Source organism: Acinonyx jubatus, chromosome A1 (assembly GCF_027475565.1).
Source record: "Acinonyx jubatus isolate Ajub_Pintada_27869175 chromosome A1, VMU_Ajub_asm_v1.0, whole genome shotgun sequence".
Classification (NCBI taxonomy): Eukaryota; Metazoa; Chordata; class Mammalia; order Carnivora; family Felidae; genus Acinonyx; species Acinonyx jubatus.
The window spans coordinates 112123966-112151127 of record NC_069380.1 but is presented as its reverse complement, the minus strand read 5'-3'; the positions used below and the strand labels follow the sequence as shown (position 1 = coordinate 112151127).

General features: G+C 47.7%; 1 protein-coding gene across 1 annotated transcript in view; it reads left to right on the top strand.

Moving 5' to 3' along the window:
- The window catches only part of SPOCK1 (SPARC (osteonectin), cwcv and kazal like domains proteoglycan 1), a 515798-nt gene that overhangs the window by 409433 nt on the left and 79203 nt on the right, over nt 1-27162 (top strand). Inside the window, exon 6 of the mRNA XM_027076628.2 lies at nt 19154-19268. Coding sequence (XP_026932429.1) covers nt 19154-19268 — 115 coding nt within the window. The remainder of the gene's footprint in view (nt 1-19153; nt 19269-27162) is intronic.

Here is a 27162-nt window from a genome sequence, read left to right as displayed (position 1 = left end):
TAGCATCTGGCTTCCTTTTCTAGAATGTAAGCCCCTAGAGGATAACACAGTTTCCTCTTTTGTTCCCTGCTATATCACTATCAACTAGAATATTGCCTGGCACATAGTAGGTGCTCCACAAAAATGCTAGTTGCGTAAATGGATTATATCATCCCATTGAGTCAGGTATTATTATATCCTCCATTTTATAAATTAGGAAAGTCGGGAACGGGAGGCTTAACTCACTTTCCCATAGCTAGGAAGTCGGGAGCCAGGAAGGATTTGAACTCACCCTGGCTCGTTCTCATGCCTCTGCTCTAACCCCTCTCTGATCCTGGGAGGTCAGCAGTGTAGCTGCCGAGGGTTTTGGTGGCTGATACACTGCCTTCCCTCTGAACTTCACACGTGGCTTCCTCCCAAGGCAGCAAAGGGAAGGCGTTAATTGATGAGCTTAATTATCTGTGGCAGGGACACGATGAAGGTGCCACGATGTGAGTGCTCGTTATTACTTTGTTGTGCAGGATTCCCCCAAACGGGAGGGAGCACGCATGTTGCAACAGGCTCTGTGAGACAGTATCTGTTCCATTTCTTTTATGGGGGTTCCCTCCCACCCTCATCCAGAGCTTGGTGTTAGACTGTTTGAAAAATCACTCAGCTGTATGAAACAAAAATTACGTTACATGCGGAGCCGCTAGCTTCCTGGAGATCACAGTTGGCCTTCCTTAATGAATTTTGGCCTGATTAACACAGGTTCTGGATTGATATCAAAATACACAAGGAGAAACTTGGTAGGAGTGGGAGGAGACTAGTTTGAACTTTCTAACTTTGAAATCACAGGAAGCAAAGACTTGTGTGAAGCTTGGAGCCAAGGACAAGATAAGTAACAAGCTCCTGGATCTTTGAAGGGGTGTTGCCTTGCTCAGACTTCTGTAGACTGAGGCACTGTCCAGACTCTACCGCCTTCCTGGTCCCATTCCATGCCCAAGGACACGAGGCTGGGGTGCACATCTAAGGCTGATTGACCCTCAGAAGCTGCACCACCTTCTCCTGTGTCTTGTTTCCTTGGTACCTGGATGACTGTCCTGCATCTTCATTTAAACTCACCCTTGGGGGGTCGCCTGGGCAGCTCAGTCAGTGAGTATCCGACTCCTTGTTTTGGCTCAGGTCGTGATCTTCCTGTTCGTGGGTTCAAGTCCTGCATCAGGCTCTGTGCTGTCAGTGCATAGCCTGCTTGGGATTTTTTCTCTCTTTCTCTGTCTCTGCCCTTCCCCTGCTTGTTTGTTCGTTCTCTCTCTCTCTCTCTCTCTCTCTCTCTCTCTCAAAAAAAAATATTAAAAAGATTAAAAAATAATACACTCACGCTTACAATCCCCACAGGGACTTCCGGTGGTGTCTTGTCCACAATGCCTACCTCTTCATAGCCAGGTCTCTATTCCTGCCCCTCCTTTTTGGATTCTGGACAATTCATTTATATAACTATCCCCACTCCCCTGGTTGGAGTCCTGGCACCTCATCACAAGACTCAGCTTTTTGCAAGTGTTGGGCATGTCTCATGCCCCCTTTGTCCTCAGGGCTGGCCTCCTGGATTGAGATCTGGATCTTTTTGTACATCCCCAGAAGTTAGTCAGGTACCTGCCTTCCCGCCTCAGATGCCTGTATGTCACCCAGTCTTGTGATCTCAGTATCAAGCCGTTGGCAATCTCAGAGTCACCGGATCTGTAGTTTGGGCTTCAGTAGAAAGTACAAAAGGAGAGGGGTTCCCCATGAATGACAGGACCTAGACATTTCTGGACATGGAATAAGCACTAGGCACCATCAGCTCGCACTTCGCTCAAGGGGCAGAGTGGCCACAAGAGTCAACCTCATGGGACAGTTCATCAGTTTCCAGGAGAAATGAGATGAGATCTGTGTGGAGGTGGAAACTCTATCATCAAAAGAGGAAAAAAGACTGTGCAGTCCGCACCATGTCCACAACTCCGCTCCATCATCAGACAATGAACTCTTGCCAAGGGCATTTTATTACTTAAATGTATTTTTCACATAGGTGATGCCAAGCAAAGAAAATCCTGTTTGAGTGATACGACTTTTTCGTTCAGCACTGTAGGCTCTCTCATCTCTAAGCAGTAAAATCAGGCAGTAATTCAAAGTTTAAGTTACTGTTTTATTGAAAAAAAATATCACCTTCATCTTGTTGCATTTGGTCAAAAGTCTGATTTGGCATTTTTGGTCACCTTTACCCACAACTTCATTTTCGTTGCCTCTTTTGAGCGTATGCAGCCTTTATTCATGAAGGCATTTGGGGTTTATTTTTCTAGAGTGAGTAAAGGCGGAGAGAGGAAGGAATTGTCTAGAGCAGACAAAGTGCGGCTGCCTGGCTGGTGATGTTTATCTCATGTCGGGCCAAGGTGAGATGTTAATGGCTTTTTTTTGACCTTGGGGAGTGGTAGCTTTGGAAAGAATTGGTGGATAGCTTAGCTAGTATCTGTTTCCTCATTCCGCAGAGTGTCAGGGGCTGCTGGGGGTGCGCGATGGACTCCTTAGCACCCTAGAAATCTGCTGCCCTTTCGCTGTCTGCATATCTTCTCCCTTACGGGTGAGGAGAGAGGGTTTTTATGCAGAGAGGTCATCACTTGAGAATCCAAGAATCCCGAGTCCCTGCCTCTCCTCTGTGGTAAGGATGACAGAGACAGCAGACAGCGTGAGGAAGGTGGCCCAGAACTGCCCCTCAGAAGACGGATCCACAGGGGTGCTTTGGGATGGTCTCCAAAGGAGAATCAGAGTAGAGAGATGCTTCGGCGTTGTCGAAACTCCGAAGATGAAGTACTTATGAGCCTGCGTTCTTAGGAGTTTGGAACCAGGAGAAAATTAGTGTGAATCCACAGAAGAGGCCTTGGTTGGCTGCTTTGGGGAGGCTATGACTCTGATACAGAGTTCTGTTCCCTCTGAGCTTCCTTTTCATGAGTGACGTTTTTGGCCTGGTAGGGCTTTGGGGGCTTATTGCCTACCTCATTCATGTTTTTCTTTCACTGAATAAATAGGAGCATCTCCTCTGTTCTGGGCCCTCCTTTAGGTACCTGGGATGCCGCAGTAAAACACCAAGATCCCTGCTCTCGTTGAGCCCACATACCAGTGGGACCACAACAAGAGCCCTGTCGGGACACTTGGGAAAGACACCACCCGTGTGCCTTTCTACGTGCAGAATGATGTAACTACGTGCGCGCCTTCTCAGCACAGTCTGCAGAGAATTCCCTACAGCTTGGCTCTCTTTGTAAGAGAGTCATTGCTGCAAGCGCCCTGGGCTGACCAAGAGGACCACTGTCCCGTGAGCTTGCTAAACACACGACATGGGACCATATAAACCCTTAAGAACGCAAGCCTTAGTGTCAGATGGCCTGGGTTTGAATCCAGACTCTGCAGCTCAGAGTTGGGTATCCCTGGGCAAACAACATTTCTGAGCCGGAGTTTCTTCATGTGTAAGTAGGCTGTCAGCAGAGTTCTTGTGGTGAAACTGAGGGTGAAATTTAACGGGGAGAGCGTAGGAAAAGCTTGTAGCACAGCCCCTGGTTCCTTGACTGATTGTGGATATGATGTGTGTCATGAAGACTCTGAAGCCATTTCTACCAGCACCGTGGGGGATATGGATATACTTCGTGTTCGTAGCTCGTCTCTGAATGGTGCGCAGGTATATTACACAGAGGCTCTGAAGTCTAGCGGTTCAGTCGTAACTGTGAAGGAAATACTAGAGGTCAAGAGGAGCAGGCGTGGGCCTGTGGAAGGGCAGTGGCATGGGTTGGAAATGTGCCTGGGCCAGGGGTGTCCTGGGGGAACATTGCCCAAGTGGAGAGGCTTAGGGTAGGGGGAGAGAGAGCTTGCCGTGTGAGGGGGCCACCAGAGTGGAGCAAGGCCTGGGCAGGGGAGCTGGGACCAGCCGTGGAGGGACTGGAGCAGTGTTGATGGAGAAGTAAGATCAGGACCAGAGGGGATGGGCCTCAGAAACAAGGACTTGAACTCAGTCTGGGCATGTGAGGAAAACGTCAGCCCTGGGCCATCTTTGGCCTGATTCCCGGTAAGCAGGGAGAATCGGACTGGGTAGGAGGCACCGTGCAGGTGTTGCGTCCGATGGACTGGGAGAACCTGGGTGCCATCCACAGGGCCGAGAAACGTCAAAGCCTTGAGATCTTGGTGACAGATGACTGCCTTCCTTTGGCCAACTTGACGGCAGCTCCTGGACCCCGCGCCGTGTGGGATTGCTTGGCAGGCAGCAGGATGTCCTTTCATCTGCCCGAATAGCTGTTGGTCCGTCAGCGTTTATTTGCTACCTGTTCTTTCACAGGTCTTTTTCTGGGCACTTGGGCCACACAAGTGAATTACGACATCATATTTGTGGAACTCATAAGGGAGACAGGCAAGAAAGCAGTCATCACGGTGCAGGGCAGCGTGCAGTGGAGGTGGGCACAGCTGGTCGGTGCCCTTGTGGAAACCTGCCTCAGGATCCCTGGGGGCTGCAGACAAAGCAAGGCGTGGAGGTGGAGCGTGTCACTGGAGAGTGTGAAGGGTCCACTTCGGGGGCCGTGTGCCAGAACAGAGCAGGCATGGGTTGGGAAGAGAAGCAAGGGGACCAAGCTAGAGGGGTTTATGGGCTGTAGATCACGAGGGCCCTCTTCCGGGGTCACGTCTTCACGTTTCCCTGAGGACGCCAGGGGACAAGGAACGGGCGCAAACTGGGACAGAGAATCACACAAATTTGCATTTTGCAGAGATCCTTCAGGTGTGGGACAACTTTTAGGGGAAGGGAGGGATGAGGGCAGGGTTGGCAGGAGTGGAGGCACAGACTCAGATCTGTTGTCCGCTGTGTGCCAGGGCAGGGCTTGCTGCCAGGCCCTAGGGACCCCCCACTTATCCATTCCTTCCCATACAGCTGCAGGAGGCTTTATCTAGTGACAAGGAAAAGGAGGCCTGGGTAGGTGATGCGAATCACTTAGACTCTCTCCTCTAGAAGGCAGTGGAGGGAGTCCCGTGTCAGATTCCCATTCAGGCTGACAGAGACAGGCAGAACCTGGGCAAAAGGCCTCTCCCCTTCCATCAGTACAGCTGGAGATGTGAGAGTCCTGAGGGAAATTAGGTGCCACCTTCACTTGCATGCCACCTCCTGTGAATCCTGTCTGCGAGGCAGTCTGCCTCGGTGGTGTGTGGTGGGGGGACACGTGGCCCAGAGAGGTGGCTTAGCGTGGGCAGGGGACCACCGAGGAAGCCGGGACAGCCAGAGAGACAGGCATCCCAAGGGCATTTATAGCAGCAGAGACGTTTTTATTTTAGGCAGGAGCCAGCCAGGAACATTCTCTTCCTTTCTCCTAGAGCTGCCTTAGCCCACACAGCCAGGCTGGGCGAGAGACTGTGAACGAGCCCCTGCCTCCACCCCGCCTCTCGCACCGCCTGGAGTCTCTCCTGGAGGCTTGCTGCTTTTTCCTACGCTTGCAGGGTCCCCTCCCTTGTCTCCTTCTGCCGTGCTTCCTCCACTGCCTTCCTCTCTTCCTCTCTCCTACTTTCATTCTTTGTGTTCCTTCCTTCCTTACCTTTTCTCTCCTCATCTGTAAAACGGGGTGATGCTCCCTAACTCCCTCCCCTTGCTGGCAAGGTGACTGATTAATTTCAGCAAGCCTGCTCCATCCACTTTGAGGTGTGGGGCTCAGGTCTGGCCCTAGGGCGTGTGAACGTGAACAGCATCCAGTTGTCCAGTTCTTGCCCTTGAGAATGCCCTCAAGCAGCTTACCCCTTGGTGGGCGTCAGGTTCAGAGGTCTGATCTTGGAGGCCTCCCTGGCCCGGCCACCCTGGACTGCCAGCTCCTGAATACACATTGCCCAGGAGAGCTCCGGTATGATATTCGACAGTTACTGGGTTAGCCTGAAGAGCCTCAGGCCCTTCTGCCTCCAGGACAGGTGAGCTTCCCAGACACAAAGGGAAGGTGCCCACATCATCTTGTTTCATTCTGTTGGCTTATCTGCATGAGTTCTGTAAGTTACCTTAGCTAATGTGACAGTGACTTCGAATAACATCACTAACACCACTGCAGTTGCCGAGCAAGGGCTTCATTTGGCATAAGTTAGGGGGAGTGGCCGGCTGCCTTCGTTTCCTTACTATAGCTTAGCGTCAAGGCAGCTTCTGGCAGGGGACCGCTTCCTTTCCTTTCTCTGCTTCCCCAGCCCTAGGGTCATTCCATCCCCGCAGTGTCTTCTGCCTCTTCATGCAGCCATCCTGGGATGCCCGGAAAGGCTTTGCCAGTCCCCTCAGTATTGAGAAGTGTGTGAGTCACTCCCATCACATCAGTGGACTAGGGAGAACTTGAAGGGTCTAGATTAAAAAGGAAGTCTGCCATTTACTGGCCTTGTGACTTTGAGGCAGCTGTTTGTTTTCTCAAGGTTTCACTTTGTTCATCTGCAGAATGAACCCACCAACATCTGCTCTCGCATATCGTGTTATATAAAGTATATCCCATGAGGGCGCCTGGATGGCTCAGTCAGTTCAGCGTCCGGCTTTGGCTCAGGTCATGATCTCATGGTTTGTGAGTTCAAGCCCCGCATCAGTTGTCTGCTCTAGGCACAGAGCCAGCTTGGGATCCTCTGTACCCTCCTCCCCCGTCTCTCTCTGCCCCTCCCCCACTTGTGTTTTTTCCGTGTCTCTCTCTCTCTCTCTCACTCTCTCTCTCTCAAAAATAAATAAAACATTAACAAATAAACTGTATCCCATGAATAAGCAAATACATAGGAAGTTTTTGCCTTATGCTAGCATCTAGACAGAGATGCATATCTTCTCCCCAGGCAGTTTCGTAGACAGAGAAATACATGCAGTGTGGTGAGCGCGGTGAGGGAGAATGGCCCCGGGTCACAGAGGCACCCCTTGAGGCCTGTCTGGAGGGGAAACAGGAGCCAGGAAGGGAAGAGGAGAAGGTCTGAATCTCCACTCTCACACTCAGGTGTCTGTGTGCCTCTTGAGTGTTTAGGAAATCAGTTTCGTTTCTACTTGGAGCCCCTTTCCCATAGGGCTGGAAGGAAGCTTGCCCTCCGTCACTTTGTGAGTTTTGCCTCCTTCCTGGGGCCCTGTCCCTCATTTCAACTCTTATTCATACTCAGACACTGGGGGTGGGTTGGAGGCACTGTCTGCCAGTCACACAGACTATTGTTTTCACTCAGTCATTCCTTCACCCCATGCAGTTTCATTGAGTACCTACCGCCCAGCACATGCCAGGTACTGTGCTTGGCACTTCCAATATAGCAGTGAACAGAACACAGACCCCTGTCCTCATGGAACTTAAATTCTAGCAAGGAAGAGATAGACAAAGCAGCAATAGAACAAGCAAGAAATCCATACAGTGTGTTAGAAAATGACATGTTTATATATATATATATAATATGGAAATATATAATATATATATTATATAACATATATATAATATATATAATATAATATATGTTATGTGTTATATATATGTGTTATATATATGTGTTATATGTGTTATATATATATAACATATATATTATATATATATTATATATGTTATATGTTATATTATATATATAATATTATATAATATATATATAATAATATGGAAAAAGAAAACAGCGTGAGAAGGTCAGGCATGCTGGGTATGATTGTGTAAGGGTGCTAAGAGAAGGAAGCCTTCCATGAGAAGGTCCACCTAAGCAAAGGCCTGAAGATGAGGGGACACCAGGAGGGACCCTTAACTGCCCCTGTGTCCAGGGCTTCTTTGGATGTGAGGCTCTGCGCTGCTTCCGGGCCATGCTTGGCCAGGCTGCACCTGGACCCCCCTCTCCTGGGGCATGCCTGGCAGTGGTTTCTCTGTGGGGTCTGTGGTCTCCCCAGAAGGCTGATAGGAAGCAGGGCTTGGGAACTTCAAGTCCCTCCACATCTGTGCTGTATCCCCCAGATCCTAGATAGTGGGGGAAATCCCACACAAATGTGAAGTTTGCCAGCATTAGCTGGCGCTCACAGGATTTCAGGCTGAGCGGACAGCAGGGCAGAGTCCCAGAAGTGAGAAGCAGCAGAGGTGAGGCAGGGAAGCCCCCGGTGTGTGTGATGTTGGGATGCATAAAGCGTGGACCCGGGACAGCAGCCGGCCCCAGCGATGAGCCTGGTGAATGTGCAGGGCAGGATAGGTGTGGGGTGGCTCTCCTCCCTTGCACCCCTGCCCCGGGGGCCTGGCATCTTTTCCTTAGGCTCCGTCACGTGGAGCCTTGCCCTTTCCTCTGGCATTTCACATGTGCAGGACGTTCCGCTGGTCTCGTTACACAAATGAGAGGAAGTGTACTCAGCTCTGCCTCTTAACACAGACCTGGGACAGTTTGTACTCGAACTAGACTGAAATCTGCCTCCTCCTCTGCTGAAAAAGGGTTTGCTAAATTGGTGACAAGACAAAGAAGAGCCAGAGCAAGTAAGGAGGTTGCTCAAGAGAATGGCCACAAGGCAAGATGCGTCTTCCCCCAGCCTCCGCCTCCCCTGTGCGCATGAACGAGGGTCTTTGCCGGATCTGAAATGCTGCCTTCCGGTGCACCTGTGTGTAGCCTTCATGTTCCAGTGTTGCTGGCTTGCGTCGCTGAAGAGAATTGGTGCTCCAGAAATAACCTTCATCATTGGTGAAGGCCTGCTGTTTCCAACTCCAGGCCAGGTCCTACAGACAGTGGTAGTAGACAGGATCCTCACAGCCCTCAAAGAGCTTGCCCCCTGGTGGGGAAGCGCAGGAGGACAAGTCGTTGCAATAGACACTGCCTGCCCGCCGTATGGGCAACAGTTCAGGGCAGCAAATAGGACTGGTTTCCGCAAGAATTTTCCTAGCACCACCGGGCAAAGCAAGTTGCTTTTTTTTTTTTTAATTTATTTTCATTTACTTTTCTCCTGCTGTTGGTTTAATATTTTTTCTTGTTTTTTTTTTTAATTGAAGTAGAATTAGCATACAGTGTTATATTAGTTTCAGGTGCACAATATGGTTCAGTAACTGTGTATTACTCAGTGCTCATCATGACAAGTGTACTCTTCTTTTTTCATGTATTTATTTATTTTAAGAGAAAGAGAGCACGACCAGGGGAGGGGCAGAGAGAGGGAGAGAGAATCCCAAGCAGGCTCTGCTCTGTCAGCACAGAGCCCGACACAGGGCTCGATCTCGTGAATGGTGAGATCATGATCTGAGCCGAAATCAAGAGTCCGAGGCTTAACAGACCGAGCCGCCCAGGTGCCCCACAACACGTGTACTCTTAATCCCCTTCACCTACCTTACCCATCCCCCCACGACTTTCCCCTGGTAACCACCAGTTTGTTCTCTGTATTTAAGAATATCTTTTTTTCCTCTTTTTTTTCATTGTTGTTCATTTTGTTTCTTAAATTCCACATATGAGTGAAGTTACATGGTATTTGTCTTTCTCTGCCTGACTTATTTCATTTAGTATTAGACCCTCTAGGTCCATCTACGTGGCTGCAAATGGCGAGATCGCATTCTTTTTATGGCTGAGTACTATTCCATTGTGTTTGTGTGCATGTGTGTGTAAGTATTCATATATTTATACGTATATAATATCTTCTTTATCCATCTGTTGATGGACACTTGGATTGCTTCCATATCCTGGCTATTATACATAAACATAGGAATGCATGTATCTTTTCAAATTAGTGTTTTCTCTTGGGTAAATACCCAGAGGTGGATTTACTGCATCCCATGGTAACTCTATAATTTTTTAAGGAAACTCCACACTGTTTTCCGCAGTGGCTGTACGAATTTTGCATCCCCACCAACATCTAGATATGTCTCCTTAGGCAAGGAAAATGAAAGAAAAATGAAACTATTTGGACTACACTAAAATACAAAGCTTTTGCACAGCAAGGGAAACCATTAGGGAAACAACATGGCAATCTGCTTTTGGGAGAAGATATTTGCAAATGATATATCCAATTAGGGGTGAGTATCCAAATATATAAAGAACTTGTACAAATCAACACCAGAAAACAATCCAGTTACAAAATGGGCAGAGGACCTGAATAGACGTTTGTTCAAAGAAGATGTCCATATGGCCAACAGACACACGAAAAGGTGCTCAACGTCACTCATAATCAAGGAAATACAAATCAAAACCATAATGAGCTATCACCTCACACTGGTCAGAATGGCTAGAGTCAACAAGACAAGAAATAACAAGTGTTGGTGAGGATGTGCAGATACTGGTTTAGTGATTATTAAATGTATGGAAGAATTAAAAAAAAAAAAAAACAATGCAATGAACACCTGTATACCTATCACCGAGATTGGGCAGTTGCTAACACTTTACAAAATTTGTGCTCTCTCTGTAACATACACGCATTTCCCCCGAACCATTTAAAAACAAATTACAGATGCTAAGAAACCTCACCTCTAAGGAGACAGGCAATCTCCTATATGACCACTTTAGTAGGTATTACTACACCTACGAGAACAATAATCCAGTAATGTCACGTAATATGTAATCCTCGTTAAAACCACAGAAGTTTTCCCCAGAATGTCTTTTTTAAAAATTTTTTTAAATGTTTGTTTATTTTTGAGAAAGAGAGACAGAACATGAGTGTGGGAGGGGCAGAGAGAGAGACACACACACACATCCGAAGCAGGTTCCAGGATCTGAGCTGTCAGCACAGAGCCCGATGCAGGGCTCGAACTCAAACCGTGAGATCATGACCTGAGCTGAAGTTGGGTGCTTAACTGACTGTGCTACCCAAGTGCCCCCCTGTCCACCCACAGAATGTCTTTTATAGCTTTGCATAATTGTGATTTTTTCAAGATCCATTCAAGCCTCACGCATTGCGTTTGTTCCATCCATTTAATTTCCTCTAATCTGGAAGAGTGACCCACTTGCCTCAGGGTTTTTTGTTGTTGTTTATGGCTTTTTAAAAAATTTTTTAACGTTTATTTATTTTTGAGAGACAGAATGAGGCAGTGCATGAGCAGGAGAGGGACAGAGAGAGAGGGAGACCCAGAATCCAAAGCAAGCTCCAGGCTCTGAGCTGTCAGCACAGAGCCTGACGTGGGGCTCGAACTCACGGACCGCGAGATCATGACCTGAGCCAAAGTCAGACGGTTAACCAACTGAGCCACCCACCTGCCCCTAAAGCATCTTCAATTTTGGACATGTTTTCTAACGAATAGATTGAGATTAAATGTGTTTGGCACCAGTCCCTCATAGGCACAATTGTGTAGTCGTTCCTTTCGCACAGAAGGTGCATAAGTAGCTGATGCCAGCCAGTCTCTCTGCTGCTGAATTGTCCCCTCGGTCCCTGCATTAAGGGGTGCCTGCCATGTCCTTTTATCGAAAATGTACATTTTCCTTGGTTAATAACGAGGTGTTTGTTCTGTGGCGGGCACTTTGAGACTATGTGACTGTCCTGTTCCCTAGTTACTTTTACCCACCATTTGTAATAAACATCAAATGATCCTTTCCTGACTCAGTTATTACACAGGGAGTTGCCAAATGATTTTCTAATTCTAGCATTCCTTCTCAATTTATTTAGCTGGCATTCCTCCGTAAAGATGAGCTTTTCCTTTTTCACATTTTTAGCAACTTGCTTTTGAGGTGTAGGGTTCTGCCTTCTTTGGAACTCTTACCTCAGAGAAATGTGTGTGTCTTTGGGGGTGGGCTGGGGAGGGAGAGAGCCCAAGACTGAGCCCTGAGTCACACATAGGTCTCCATCCATCCATCCATCCATCCATCCATCCATCCATCTTCTTCCTCCCTGCACGTTCCTCTTCAGCCACACTGGCTTCCCTGATGACTCTCATGCGCACTCAGCATCTTCCACTTCAGGGCCTTTGCCTGGAGTCCCCCTCCCTTCCCCTGGAGGGCTGTATGGGTCACTTTATTCTTTGCTCTGCCCGGATATCATCTTGCCAGTTTCCTCATCACTCCATATAATGTACTATTCCCTCCCCATTATTCACTGTCTCTTACTCCCCTTTGTTTCTTTGCCATCCTTATCAGCACCTGCCATGCTGATGGGAACAGCTTTTTTGTCTTGTCAGTACAGGGCCTGGGCCATAGTAGGTGCTCGATAAATATTTGTTGGATGCAAGAAGAAACACGTACATGAATGTATGTTTGGCAAATCTCTGAATGAGACCAAAGACCCTTCTTTTGTTTCTCATCACCACTCCTTCCAGATGACCACAGGGACATCTGGAAGCCCTGGGCAGAGACGGACAGCTGTTCTTCCGTCTGCCAAGGGACAATGTGTAGTCAGCAGCCACTCAATTCCTGCCCAGTTATCAAAGCCAACAGAGCCATAAGATTATCTCCCTCCTCCTCCTTTGACACGATTTTTGGGGAATAAAAACAAATCAGAATTCATCAACTGTGAACAAAATTGTCAACTGTGAACTGTCAACAGTCTGGTTTAAAAATAGATGATTGGTTGATGAAATAGACTGGAGAAAGCAATTTAAATAAAATGTTAAAAATAATACCCAAAACATGCAAGGCAAAGCAAAGAGTGTGGTGTGGTGGAGAAATGTACCCAGTGGAGACCTGTGCGAGCAGTGAACCAGAGAGAGGTTATTAGTTTTGCTTTACAAATCCTAGCAGAGAAAGATTTACTGGCCATTTGCAGTAACGTTCACTCATTCCGACGTGTTGGTGTGTTATGCAAAACGGAAGGAAAGATTGGTTGGGAAATCTGCTAGCACGTTTATTTTTAAGTAGGTCAAAATTTTGAATATTTCTGCCCATTTGTGAAGTCTTGGGCTCCCTCCATCTTCTCTGTTTCTGTGATGACTGGGGAAGGCATTTTTCTCCCAGCAGGTCAAGGGGTATAGAAGCTTCTGGAAGTTATAATTATATTTGTGTTTGTATGAATGTGGGTTCCCGTACAATGTTTAGAAGTTGTTAATTTCCCATTTTCTAGGCTCCTCCTCCTTTTAAAGAGTTAGAGCTAATTATTTATTTAACTACATTATCATAAAATCAATATAAAGTCTTGAATTTTTCATACTTGCTCTTTTTTGCGCATGAGTCACAGGTGATATAATTTGGCCAAGTTCTGTACGTCCACTTGCCTAACATCCTGAGGCTGCTGTTCTGTGTTTTTTCTTTTCTTTTCTTTTCTTTTCTTTTCTTTTCTTTTCTTTTCTTTTCTTTTCTTTTCTTTTCTTTTTCCCTTTTCTTTTCTTTTCTTTCTTTTCAGGAGAACTGAGTCCTCTTGGCACAAAAGCATTCCCATTCCTTAGAGGCTATCCCTTTTTAAACATTGCTAGGGCTGCTCTAGGAGTATCCCAAACTGGGTGTCTCAAACAATAGAAATTTACCATCTCACAGCCCTGCAGGTAGGAATTGGAAGCCAAAGTGTGGGCAAGTTTCCTTCCTTCTGAGGCTGTGTGCCGCAGTCCATCTCCTGCCATTCCTTGGCTTCTAGTAGCCTCTGGCACTCCTTGTAGATGGCTCTCTTAGCACACCTCCCTCTGCCCTCTGTTTGTGTGTGCCCCCGTGTCCAAATTTCCGCTTCTTAAAAGCATGCCAATCGTATTGGATTAGGACCCACACTATGAGCTCGTTGTAAGTTGATTATCTCCATAAGGACCCTGCAGAATACTGAGGGTTAAGACTCCCAGATACCTTTTAATGAGGGATATAAGGCATAACACAAGGTGCAAACTTTTCTAGAGGGCAAGCGGGGGGCCAGGGCGTTGGTGATTCCTCTCCGCTTAGACCCACTTTGCACATGGGCCAGGGCTGGAAGGGCTCTCCCCCACAGGCAGCGGTGCCCATCTGAGGAATCTTTACATTTATTCACTGTGTCTTTCCTCTGCTTTGGTCGAGGAGCTCCAGAGCATGCCATCACCCTTGGCTCTTTGGGAGCCTTGAGTAACTGACGGGCTCTCCCCTCTAAATCCAAAATATTCATTGATACTTCTTTCCTCCTCTTTTCTCCCCACGGTATTTTCTTAAAAAAATTTTTTTTTACGGCTACCCCTTGATCAGTTCCCAAGAACGTCAACTTGTAGTTTTTATTGTTGTTTTATTGTGTTTGTCGTTGTTGTTGTTGTTATTATTATTATTTTGCTCATCCACCTCCAAGCCACAGATTCTAAGAAGTAGGCTCCCAGTCTGTCCTCTTTAAGTTGGCGCTTTGCAGACCCTGTTCTGACACGGGTAGCAAAGCCCGGCTGACTGCCTGTAGCCCCAGCACTTGCAGGGCAGACGTGGCGCGAGGGGATAAATGCTTACTGCAGAGTCTTTACTGCAAAGAAATCACCATGTATCATGTTGTCAGTTTGTAACTCCAGCTTTGGACACTCCGTAAGAGAGAGAAGGTGTGACGATCCTGAAAGCTTGTCATTTGGGAAGGGAGCCACTGATGTCTCTGTGGTGTTAGGAGACACTTCCTTCTCCCTCCTCATGTCTCTCTGGGAGATTTTCACTCTCACGCTGTGACCATTGCTTCCTCTTGCCCAAGAAAGGCTGCTTATGTCCCAATGGGAGGGAGCCTAGTGTTTCTTGGGTCAGGAGCATATTCACAGGATCACTGCATTGGCAAAGTAACATGGGCTGGCTCTTTTTCTCTTGGCCCCGTTCTCTTGGCAGCCCTGTCCTCAAGGGCTAGCACACCTGCCTTGTGTTTCCAGGATCTGTGTGTGCACAGCCCAGGGCACCCGTGTGCAAAGCCCAGCCAGGTCTGTGCATTCTCTCCGCTTGTGTATCCAGGTGAATGGCTAGGGCTTTGCCGGGCGTGTGTTTCCTGCAGATTGGGAGAAGGAGTTGGAGGCCTCTGCTTGGCGTGAAGGTCTCAGTCAGGTTGTACAGCCCCATCTAGCAGGAAGCTCTATACTTGGGGACATTTCTGGCCCTTGTGAGTAAAGCCGGTGCAGTGACTACCTTTTGGCATCTGTGAACCTGGGGGAGACAGAGGGTGGGCGAGAGACTGGGCGGGTCACCTCCTGGGTTCACTTTCATGAAGCGCTCTGAGAAGGAAACGTGTGTGAGGTGCCTTGAGCATGTTCTGCCCAGCGACAGTCCAGGACTCTGGTTCAGAGCTGGGTACCCTGTCCCCTCACCGGCAGGTACTCAGGTATACTCTCACTTAATCCACTTAGCAACTTTCCCTGGGAGGTGGGAGGCACGGGTAGAGCTTGGTTGTCACTTTGATAGAAGCATGGAAACTTTGTTTCATATTTTACCTAAGATATTTGATACACATGAATGTACGTGTCTTATTTATCTCAGTTGCCAAGCCCAGAAACAAAAGAAAAGCCTCAGAATCTACCACTAAGCTTGTGAAATAAACCATTCTCCATTTCTGCAGCATTTCTGTGGGTTCCCGTCTGATGCCATTCTCCTGCCCTGCTCCAGAGGTAACCCCTGTCTTGGCATTCGCCACCCTACCCCCCATATGTAGTTACTCATTTATAGGTATCTCTAAATAGCGTGTTTTGATCTTTATAAAAAATGGAATTCTAGTCCTTTGAGCTTCATTTAAATGCCACATACTGTCCTGGGAGATAAAAAAAAGCAGATCTGTGCCCTTGAAACATGGATTTTTCACTGGTGCAGATAAATCTTGTTTTCTCTGGTGGCACCTCCCTGGGGTCAGGGATGAGGCCAGGCTGCCTCCACAGATTGTGACAGCGGCTGTACACGAGAGGGGGTCCTGCGGCCAGCCAAGGAAGCGGAGTTACTAGAATTACAGTCCACAGGGGCTCTCAGGCGAGACTAGGCCACCCAGGGGAACTAGTGTTCGGGGCAGCTGGGAAGCAGATGACAAGCTTCCGACTCCAGCAATAGATGGGGGTGAGTGGGGAGGCGGCAAGGCCGGGGGCTGGATGTGGAACTCACAGAGAGGACTCAGGCGACAGGTGCGGGTCAAGAATGCTTCACCGTGGAGATCCCGAATATGGAGCTGCAGCACTCGCCTTCCTTGTGTAAGCGGATTGGTCACTCCTGGTGGCCCCAGAACAGGTTTAGAGCAGCACAGTGGGCAACACCACCTTCTGTCTTTGCCATTTAGCAGCTATTTACTGAACACCTACTACATGCCAGGGCTAACACAGTGACTTAGACCTTTTCCAGCTGATAAGTACCTCATGGCCTAGTAGGAAGTCAACGCTGTTACCTTTTAGTAAATTATGTGTAGTAACAAAGGATCTCTAAGCATCAGTGGCTTACGAGAGCAAACATTAATTCCTGGCTCATGTTGCATGTTAGCCGTGGGTTAGCTGCAGCTCTGGTCCCATGCCCTCTGTGTCTCAGGCCAGAGGAGCAGCCCTTATCTGTCCCATGTCCTTTTCATGGTAGAGGGAAGAGTAACAGGGGTGATGAAACCAAGAAGTGGTCCTTGAAACCTCTGCTCAAACCTGGCCTGTCACGCCTCCTCACGGTTCACTGGCAGAACAAGTTACGCGGCCAGGACTGATGTCACCAGGGAGGGGAAGCCCATTTCCCACGAAGCACAGATTCGTCTTTCAGGGTGACCGGAGAATGTTTGGGAAGAGTATGACACCTGTCACAGATACAAACAGGTGATCATAGTAACAGGGGGATAAGGCTTTATAATAAATGTATTAAGTTTTGCCTTTATAAAATGCATTTTCACGTACACATGTATCGTTTGCCCTAAATGAGCTTTAGGAGTTCTGTTGAGAAAATAGTTGGAGAACAGCTCGTCTTAAACAGGATTGTTCCAGAGCACTGGGGCAGTGGAAGGAGGCCGGACTGGCCACAGTAGTCTTCTCTCTAGCCCCGGGCACGTGTTCACAGGCTGCACTATTTGGAAGAGCTTTCTGACACAGGTGACCCACCTGCCCCCTTCCTGCCTTCCTCTTGGCTTATCTTCTGTCCATCAAGCGGTCAGCAGGCACATCCCACTCCTGTGGGTCTTTTTCTTGTGCTGTATCTCTACGTACACATGACTCCTGCCTCCCTTCACAATCCTGGCCACACGGCTTTATTTTATTTTATTTTATTTTATTTTATTTTATTTTATTTTATTTTATTTTAATATAATTTATTGTCAGATTGGCTTCCATACAACACCCAGTGCTCATCCCAATAAGTGCCCTCCTCCATGCCCATCACCCACTTTCCCCTCCCTCCCACCCCCCATCAACCCTCAGTTTATTCTCAGTTTTTAAGAGTCTCTTATGGTTTGCCTCCCTCACTCTCCGTTTGTAACTTTTTTCCCCCTTCCCCTCCCCCATGGTCTTCTGTTAAGTTTCTCAAGGTCCACATATGAGTGAAAACATATATATCTGGCCACATGGCTTTAGAAGGACGTGCTCTCTTTTGCCTTCTCGTTAAGTCTGTTGAAGTTGGAGGTCTGGGCCCCGGCCCCCTTTCATACCGTCCCCACCCCTGCTGCTACCACACTGGGCACGTCCTGGATGCCTAACAAATCTGTACAAAAGGCAGTTGCATCGAGCGGAAGTCATCTCCCTGTCAGCTTGTCTGTTTCTCTCTCTCCACACGGGTAGCCGCTGTGTGGGTGACAGTTGGAGTTACACCGAGTGACTTCAGTGCGATCAGGGCCAGGTTGGAAGCACTCTGGCCCTAAGTCTGCAATCCATATGGCGACCGAGTAGCTCCGCCCTCACCACGAGCCAGCGTTCATCTGAACTCACATGTGCTGCTTTGCAAAAGCCAGTGGCCTGGTCACAAGTTTGCATTTGTGTTTTCCCTCTTTTCATTCTTTTAAAAGCTTCCCCATGGCCCCTGGTAAGAACTGTACACAAAGTTGGGTGCTCAGTAAACTTGGCCAGTCTCCTCTTCCTTTGAGCCTCCCCTGGATGGAAACACAGTTCTAGGCCCATAGGCCTTTGCACAAGGCTGATTACACACAGGTCTTGATCCTGAGAATTTTACGGGTGGAAAAGGAATGATGGTCAGACAACTGAGACCGAGGCCAGTAGCGACATGGAGTAACAGTACAGCATGTCTGCTCTCAGAAGCCCATTCCTATGGCAGAAACACTGCTGTGGGACCAGCAAATATCTAGCCCTGTAGTCAGACACAGCTTTGAATCCTCCCTTTATGGCTATTGTGAACCTTTATGTGTTATTTAACCTCTCTGAGTTGGTTGCTTATTCCTTAATGTCAGGTTGCTAAAAATGCTATTAAATTGTTGTGCTCTCTTGCACCTGCAAACGTCCTTTCTCGCTTGTGCTCTGAATCAGTTGAGACTTGAGAATAAGAGTGGCAGAAAGAGCGAAACTGGCCGAAAGTGGCCAAAATACTGCCACCGTTGGTGACCAGGGGTTGACAAGAGGAGATTTGGCCTTTGGGCTTCAACACTGAACCTGAGAATTAAGCGGGCACCTCCACTCAGTCCCAGGCTAGAGGCAACCACAGGCATCCTCTGGGGGAAAGAGTGTGTGAAACTCAGGTTTGGGATGGTTGAAGTGAAAGCATTCACTCCGCGCTTGCCCCAGACAGGAAGAGGCTGGGCCTCACATACACCATGCCTATGTGCTCACTAGATGGTTACTCTGCCTTCCTACCCAGGAAGAGCATGTGAGCATCTGAGAGGGCCTAGGAGTGCTGCACTGGGGCACAGGCACCCTAGGTAGGAGTCAGAAAGCCTGGGGAGGTGGTGTTCTGCTGAAGGGGAGAGTCTTTGTGGACCCTTGGGACGCCAAGACGTCATTTCGGATGAATACTTTTATTATGTTAGCAGTTAAATTTGCACTTACCATGAGTAAAGTAAGCCCTCCAGTGCTCTGTGGTGATTTTGGATATTACCCTACGCATTTGAAGACATAAAAGGCCATTTCTTATTTAGCATTGTACGCTGTGAACCTTTACCTGAGATGGCCTCCTCCGTTCTCTTTGTTCCCTGTGAGCCTAACCAGTTGGAGAGGTACTGGCTGTTTCCTAGGGAAGCCAAGTAGTGGTCTGCTTGGTTGTGTGTGTTTTTTTTTTTTTTTTTAATGTTTATTTATTTTGAGAGGGAGAGCGGGGGAGGGGCAGAGTGAGATTGGGATTGGGAGAGAAAGAACCCTAAGCAGACTCTGTGCTGTCAATGCAGAGCCCGACTCGCGGCTCGATCCCACGAACCGTGAGATCGCGACCTGCGCCGAGATCAAGAGTCAGGAACTTTAACCGACTGAGCCACTCAGGTGTCCCTGGCTGCATTCTTAAAGCCTGTTCTGTCTCTCTTTTGCAGTGCAAGTTGGAGTTCCATGCTTGTTCCACTGGCAAGAGCCTCACCATCCTCTGTGATGGGCCCTGTCCGTGTCTCCCGGAGCCTGAGCCACCTAGACACAAGACAGAAAAGAATGGTGAGTGGGAATTGCAGGAGCTTCCGTGGAAGGAAGTTTTACATGGCCCAGCTGTGCCCTCATGCCAGCAACCTGGCATTTAACACAGCCGTTCGAGCCCACGCGGGGCAGGGCGCGGCGGACAGACTTGGCAAGTACTATAGCTTGTGCGGGGACTTGGAGCTGAACTGCCTTCAGCTACCGTTAAAAAGAAAACGAAGAGCTTGAGAGTCTTTGAAAATCATTCTCTTAGACCAGGGTATGCACTAGGCTCTTTGAGAGATCAAGTTGGCTCTGGCGTGGGAAGAGCAGGTTTTTTGGCCTCTTCGAACAGGGTCCGCCCTGGGGTGCATCTTGGTCTTCCTTGAACTTTAATCTCTAAGTCCTTTGAACTTCTCAGGGCCAAGTTTCAAACCAGAAACCGTAGAGACATCACAACCGTGGAGAGTCTTTTCCCCCCAAAAGGCATTTCTTTATTAATATGATCTGCTGGGAATGCAGCACAGAGCCAGGGGCACATGAAGGGAGAATAGCTCTCCAGGGGCAGCTGATTCTCTTCCATGGCCGAGAGGGGAAGGAAAGGTTGGGTTTACTTGGGTGTTTCAGTGATGGAGAAAGTCAGGCCATCCCAATGGCCGTGGCCCGTTTTCAAGCCTTCCTTGATGAGGCCCGAGATGGAGGTTTGTGTTTGCCTTCTGTGGAACTGGGCTTTCTCCATCGTGGCTCTTGTTGCATGGAAAATGTTGCACGTTTCTGTATGTGAGTGAGTGAGCGAGTGAGTGAGTGAGTACGCATGCACAGATGCCCCTTCTAAACCATCTTCTGTTGGTAATGGGAGAGGATGATCAGGGTGTGTGTGTGTTTATATGTTCCCCTCTTTGTGGGTCATATTGCCTTTTCCAGGGCACATAGGTGAAGATGTTGGAATGTGCATTTGTTCATGGTGGCAACCACAGGAATATTGTGTTAAGATGCTGTTTGGTGGGGGCGGGGGGTGCCTGGTTAAGCCTCCAACTCTTGATTTTAGCTCGGGTTATGATCTCATGGTTTTTGAGTTCACGCCCCACATCGGGCTCTGCACTCACAGTGCAGAGCCTGGTTGGGATTCTCTCTCTCTCTCTCTCTCTCTCTCTCTCTCTCTCTCTCTCTCTCTCCCCCTCCTCTCCCTCCCTCTTTCTCCCCCTCCTCTTTCTCCCCCCCTCCTCTCTCTCTCCTCTCTACTCTCTCTCTCCTCTCTCTCTTCTCTCTCTCTTCTCTCTCTCTCTCCCCACCCCTCCCCTTCACTTGTGCGCTCTCTCTCTGTCTCTCTCTCTCTCAAATAAATAAACTTTAAAAAAAAAAAAGAGGCTCTTTGGAAGGTTTGGCTTGGAATGTGGAGGGAGTTTGAAAACCAGCGCTGTGGTCACCAATAACGTCCGTAAATTCCTCTTGATTACCAAAAGCTGATTGTACTGTGTTTGGGCCTGACTCATTTTTATAACTGCAACAAGAAATGCTCATTCATATGCATACACCCCCTTGGAATGTGGCCAGAGAACCTAAAACCCTGTGGTGTAAAGCAGCTGCCAAATCCAGAAAATTCACTTCTGTCTAGGGAGTTCTTAATAATCTTAAAAAGTTATAATCGTCTCTGTTATTCCAGTTGGGTTGTTTACTGCTTGTATTTACACTTCTCTTCTGAAGGGAGGAAACCAACCCGAGAAAGTCACCTCCACCATTTTGCCTGTGGTATCTGTACAAGGGGGTGAATTCATCTCTCCTCAGGGTCTCCCAAATCCGCACAGGCTTCCTGATTTGCCATGATGAGGTAACAGACTGGTTTTCTGGGGAGGCTTTGTGGTTCTCCAAATGAAGTACAACACCTCTTTGTTTTCTTTCCTATTTTTTTTTTTTTTTGAGTGAGCTCTATGCCCGGCATGGGGCTCGAACCCCCTGTTTCTGAGATCAGAGTTGTATGCTCCACTTGACTGAGCCAGCCAGGCACCCCAGTGCGTATTTCTTAATGATGGTCTTGTCACACCTGATTAATTGAGATTCATTCTCAAGTATGACACTCGAGGTCCAGCCTTGCGTGTACCGTGCATTTGTTTGATTATGTAGTGGTAAAAATCAGAACAAAGTCTTACTGCACCTTTGCGAGTAACTGCATTGCCATTAATAGTAAAGAGACTCTGAAAAGAGTATTGTTCACGAATCCTGAAAGGTCAGTGAGAATAAGAAAGCCATTTAAAAATGTTTCAAGTGAAAATGTTGGAAAAAGCGTGAACTACTAGGTTAATAGTAAAAGATAAATCAGGAAGAATGAGAAGGGGCTTCAGACACCTATCAGAAATGACGACAATAAAAAGTAATACCAACACTATCCCCAAACAAATAATCCAAATTATATTTCCTTCATCAGTTCTTTTAGTCCTGTGTAATTATTTTTTGTTCCTCTGGCTTTTGGGTCAGCAGTTTGCTTTTATGAAGTCATCTGCCTCTGCCCTGGAAAGAGCCCTGGAACTCAATACTGGCTCTCCTCTCACCTGGCAATTGTCTAAGAAATATCACCTGGGAAGCTGGCAGTGATGAGTCTGTTACTTGAAGTATCGATCAAACTTGGTCCAGTTCTTTCTGTGAGGGTTTGAGACCGTCCTCCTTGGTTTAAGACCCATTTTCTAGACTGTGACTTAGTGTGGAGTTTTTATGTAAGCCTGAGGGGGGAGCAGAAACTACCTGCTGATAAGACTGAATGGCTGTAGTTAACTTATTCCATATCCAACAACATCCTCATGGAGGAGAGCATAATCCCCTATCAGGGTATAGTGCTTAACTATTTAATACAGATTTGATCGGTATTCACCTGGAGGATAAGGACATATTATGGGCAGGGAAGGCATTAATAAGCCCCCAGGGTCATTTTGTGTAATGAGACATTTAAGTTGATAACATTTTACCTGGACAAAGGCAAGGAAAGACCGACTCTTCCTTTGATTTGACATTTCTTTGCATGAGGCTCTCAGAAGCTGAGGTTGTAGCAGGTGGGGTGAAGGGGACAGAGAGGGCGGAAAGGGGAGATCAGAGGTAAAATGAAGGACACTGACCCCGCAGAAGCTGCAGGCAGTGAGAGTGGCAGCCTCTGGCTTCCTGAGATGCACTGGGGCTCTGCACCGTGTCAGGAGCAGTCTTGTTTCTGGACCTGTTGCCGACATAACATTTCGTACGCTCACAAATGGCGGTGTGTCCAAAGTGTGGCGATTAGGGCTGTTGTTGATAACATTTTATGTTTGATGTCATCTCCCTTTTGAACCTTGTTTCTGTGTGGTAACAAAAACAGTCATGTAGTCACTTGTAGATAAATTCTGTTAATTCCCAGTTGTATCTCAGTTGCAGGAAGTAGGGGTTGGGTGAGGGCCTAAGCCCTGCTACGTTGCTGGGAAGTGGCTCCTGGTGTTGTCTTTCTCTGGCATCCACCTGCATGGAGTTGTTAACATCTCCAGTTAGTTGGCCAGCCAACTAACTGAAGTGCATGCTCCTTGCATCCAAATAGAGAGAGACATTTGCGATCCCAGTATGACCTGTGCTGACCATGACCATTAGGTCATACGGAGTGCTCTTTCTTCTATGTCCTGCTCTTCTGGATTTACTAGTCCTCACACAACCCCCTCTCTGGCCCCCTCCAGGGCCCCAGAACACTTGAGGATGTACTTCCATAACCTTTTAGTGTCAAGAGAGATTGATGAGGTTGCTGTCTCAAGCCCTCTGTCCTTGGATCTGCTTGGCAGCCATTTGTATTTTATGCAGAGGATCTTTTCACCAGGCTTGCCCCAAATTGGATTTCCAGTTGGTAGGAGAGCCCAGATCCTCTTTGTTGCTGGGAGCTGGTCGCCTGCCTGTGGTTTCATAAGTGCCTCTTCCCTGCCTGGGACCCAGAGTTGGGTTGGAGACGGGGGAGACCACTGGGGAGTAGAACCTTTCCTCGGGGCTCACCTGCCTCTACCACTTCTTCTCCTTCCTGAAATGTTGCTTCTTGGAGCCCCAGCTTGGATCAACACTGGATGTGAGTGTTGAAGGTGTGTGAGGGTGGAATCTGACGCCTTTTCTGGCAAATCTTACAGCACATCTCACAGCACTCTGCTTCTCCCAGCCTTTTGTCTTTTGCATTGCAACATACCCCCTTCTTGCAAATCAGAACTGTATTGTCTCAGCTTTAAATTTTAAGAGCATTTCTAGGAAGGCAAAGCCAAGTGGTTATTTGTTCTCTTGATTTTTTTCTGGCATCTCTCCTTGATGTGGTCCCTAAAGACATTGTAGAGGGTGGAGTCATCCTTGAATATCTCTGAATATTTCCTCTCACACCTCTCAGTGGCCCTGTGACCTTGGACAAGTTACTTAATAAATAGCTTTTTAAAATCTGTCCTCTCTGTTATGCCAGTCCAGCCCATAGAATATAGAGAAATGATTGTCGAGGAGCAGGAGGAGGAGGAGGAAGAGGAGGAAGGAAGGAAGGAAGGAAGGAAGGAAGGAAGGAAGGAAGGAAGGAAGGAAGGAAGGAGGAAGGAAAGAAAGAGAAAGAAAGAAAGAAAGAAAGAAAGAAAGAAAGAAAGAAAGAAAGAAAGAAAGAAAGAAAGAAAGAAAGAAAGAAATTACAGAGAAGGAGACGAAACTGAAATACTGTGTTAGGCGTGGATTTCTGTGCTTTTTCTAGGAGCCTTCCAGGAAAGATATGAATTTCTCTTGGTATTTTCTAGTACCCAGCACCCAACCCAGTTAGGAAGTCAGTTCTTATATCTGACGTTAACTCTAGTTCTGGGGTTATTTCTGCTGCTTTTTCTTCAACCCTCAGTGAACGGTATAAGGAATGTGTGGTACTTGTTTCTTGATTTCTTTACAGTGGTTGAAAATCTAAGGGGATGGTAGAGGTCTCTTACCATTAAGTCTTTGAGATATATTTAGAAGCCAACTTTTCTCCTGTTCCCAGCCTGAGCCTGTGCCCACCCTGCCTCTGCTCCCTTTTCTCCCAGAAACAAAACACATGGCCCTGACCTGGGCTTGTCAGCTTTGCTGCATCTGGAGGAGGGATTTGAGGCTCTGTCCTTGGTGAGGTGAAAATTTTGCAGTTGTAGGGTATAACATCAGGAAAAGATCACGCTTATCTTCTTCCATGCTCCGTTGAGGGAACCCTTGAGTTCTTGATGGTGCCTTGGGTTTCCCATGAGGACCCGGGGAAGGCCTAAGGGATGGGGCCTCAGATCTCTCCCAGAGTCACTCTGTTTTTACGCTTTAACACATTGCTTTGCCTCTGTAGGGAAAGACTTTGACCACCAGTGAGTGATCCTTGGGCTGGTCCCATTTACCAGAGAGGAGCCTGGAGGCCTAATGCGAGAAAGAAAGTTGCCCGAGGTCAGACATTGGGTAGGGACAGGGCTGTCTCAGGGCCTGAGCCTCTTGATTCCCAGGCTAGTACCTTTGTGTCCCGCCACATGTACACCCTTAGGGACTCTGCACTCGCAACAGGGTGGAGGCTCTGTAGCTGAGTTTGGTGGGAATTCGATTTAATTTCGCCAGGGTCTCAACTCACTTGCCCACATCTCGAAGTGTCAGCCATCAAGCAGAGAATGTCACTGTGCTTCCCACAACCAGCAATGTCTTGAAGGCGCTTTACAGGATCTCTCCCACTTCTCTCCTCCTCTTTCCCCGGAGGAGGAAGTAGAGAGAACATCCCTGTCTCTCAGCACAGCTCCTTCTTTGCTTCTGTTGGCACACGTTAGCTTTCAGAGAAGGGATATATGGGTCAGCAGGCAACCGGACATTTTGCAGAAGGCTGGGACCCTCATCCCTTCCTGGCCTGACAGGTGCTGGGAGGTAGGGGCGAGGCAGGGCAAGGGGCAGGGGGCAGGGTCACGATTGGTTCAGGCCGGGAAGGAAAGGGTGCTACAGGTCTTTCCAGCAGGGTGTGTGTGCTAAAGAGGAAATAACAACTTCCCTGCAGCTGAGCTATTTGAAACAGTAGAAAAATAGTCCACAGTGATTTTCTTTTCTCAAATGGTGATTTCAACCTGAGGGCTAGATTCTCGGGGAAAAAAGTCCCGGGTTGACAGACGGTTGTCTAATTCCATTACTTATCACAAGTAGAGTCGGGGAAAAGTATTAAAACGCAAACAGGAGGTGGTGCCACAGAGACAGGATAAAGAGTTCTTCCTGGCTGTAATGTCTCAATGGAAAAATCCTAAAAGAATCCTGCTGCTGCAGAGGCTCCCAGCAAAATGGAGGTTTTTTATCTTTGTATCCAGGAAAGAACATTTTTCTTTAATGCGTATTGTGTGACAGGGTGAAGGCCCAGGGCTTGCAAACTTGCAATTTAAAAGCAGTTTGTATTAACCTCTCCATCCCCATTCAGCTTCATTCACTTCTTAGTGCTACACTGTAGCCAGAAATTAAACATGTAAAGCAACATTTAATTTTTAGGGCCTTGTTATTCTAAATGCCGTGACCTTAAAAGAAAAAAAAGAAAAACTTCAGAATTGAATTGGCAACTGCAAAGAAGAAAAACTTTCTAGTCCGGGCTCTTGGAGTATTGAGTAACTGCTGACTTTGGCTCCAAACTCAGGTTCTTACTTTTCTGCGAGTTCAGCTCTGCAAAAACAGAAGTTCTCCTGGTCATTTGCAAGCCTACTAGGCAGCAACTGATTGGAGAGAGATCGAGCCAAAGATACGAAGAGAGAGAAGGGTCAACTGAGGCAGAGGGTGGCCACTGTCGTAACTGGAATCCGGAGAAGGTCTGTGCTACAAATTAACGGCTTTGAAAATTCACGCAAGCAGTACTCTTCTCTTGCCATTACTTGTTTAGGTTATAAATTACTGCATATTCTTCTTTAAAATCTAAATGATACGGCAAAAGTGTCTCAGATTTCCCTTCCATTAGCTTTCTGTTGCCTGCGCTTCTAATTATTTTCAGTACACATATACTAACATACTTTATAAGCCTTACTCATCCCAAATCAGGATTATGTTCTGTGTAATATTTTGTACCCTGCCCCTATTTTTGTATCATAGATATGTCTTCATCTAAGTACACACGGATGTGTGTGTGAGGGCGTCTGTCTGTCCCCCTTCATGCTTCCTTCTAGCCGCCCTGCCTGCCCTGCTGCCTGGTACTCCAGATTTAAATATATCATGACTGCTCAGCGTTTCCATTTGATGCCCGCGGGCTTATCAAGCTTAACGTCCATAATCAAACCCCTGATCTTTGCCCCACATCTGCTCCTTCCTCCTGCAGTGTTTATCATCTGAATAAAGGGTGCCTCCGTATTTTGATTTGCTGAAAAAGAAGATCTTCTTTGGCTCCCATGCTATCATCCTGTTGATTCTGCGTTCTAAGCCTTCTGAATATAGCTGCCACTTTTTTCCTCCACTGCCACTACCCCAGTGGTCTGCGACATCCTCGTCTTTTAGTTTGATTGCTCCCTAATTGATCTCCGGGCCCCTGCCCTCTCTTTCAAACGTAGGGGTTAAACCAATTCTGTACAATATAAGTCAAATTGTGTAATCCCCTGTTCAAGACCCGCCAGTGACTTCCCATCTTTGTTCAGAGGTAGAGCTAGCATCCTTTCAGTGACTTGCAAGGCCCAGTATGATTACATCCCCTCCTGTGTCTCTGTACCCGTCTTCTGCCGCTGCACCCTCTGCCTGCTGGGCTCTAGGCACGCAGGCCTCCGTGAGGGCCCTCAGGTGACTCCCTGGTGCCCCTGCCTCGGGGCTTCGCACTGCCTGGCCCGTCTTCCCAGACACCTGCACAGCTCGCTCCGTCCATCGCCTCTACACAGATGTCACTTTCTCAGGAACCCCCTGGAAGTTCTTACCCCCTTTCATCCTTTGTTTTTCTCTGTGCCCTTTATCACCTTCTACCATATTAGATTGACCTCCTTCGTGTATT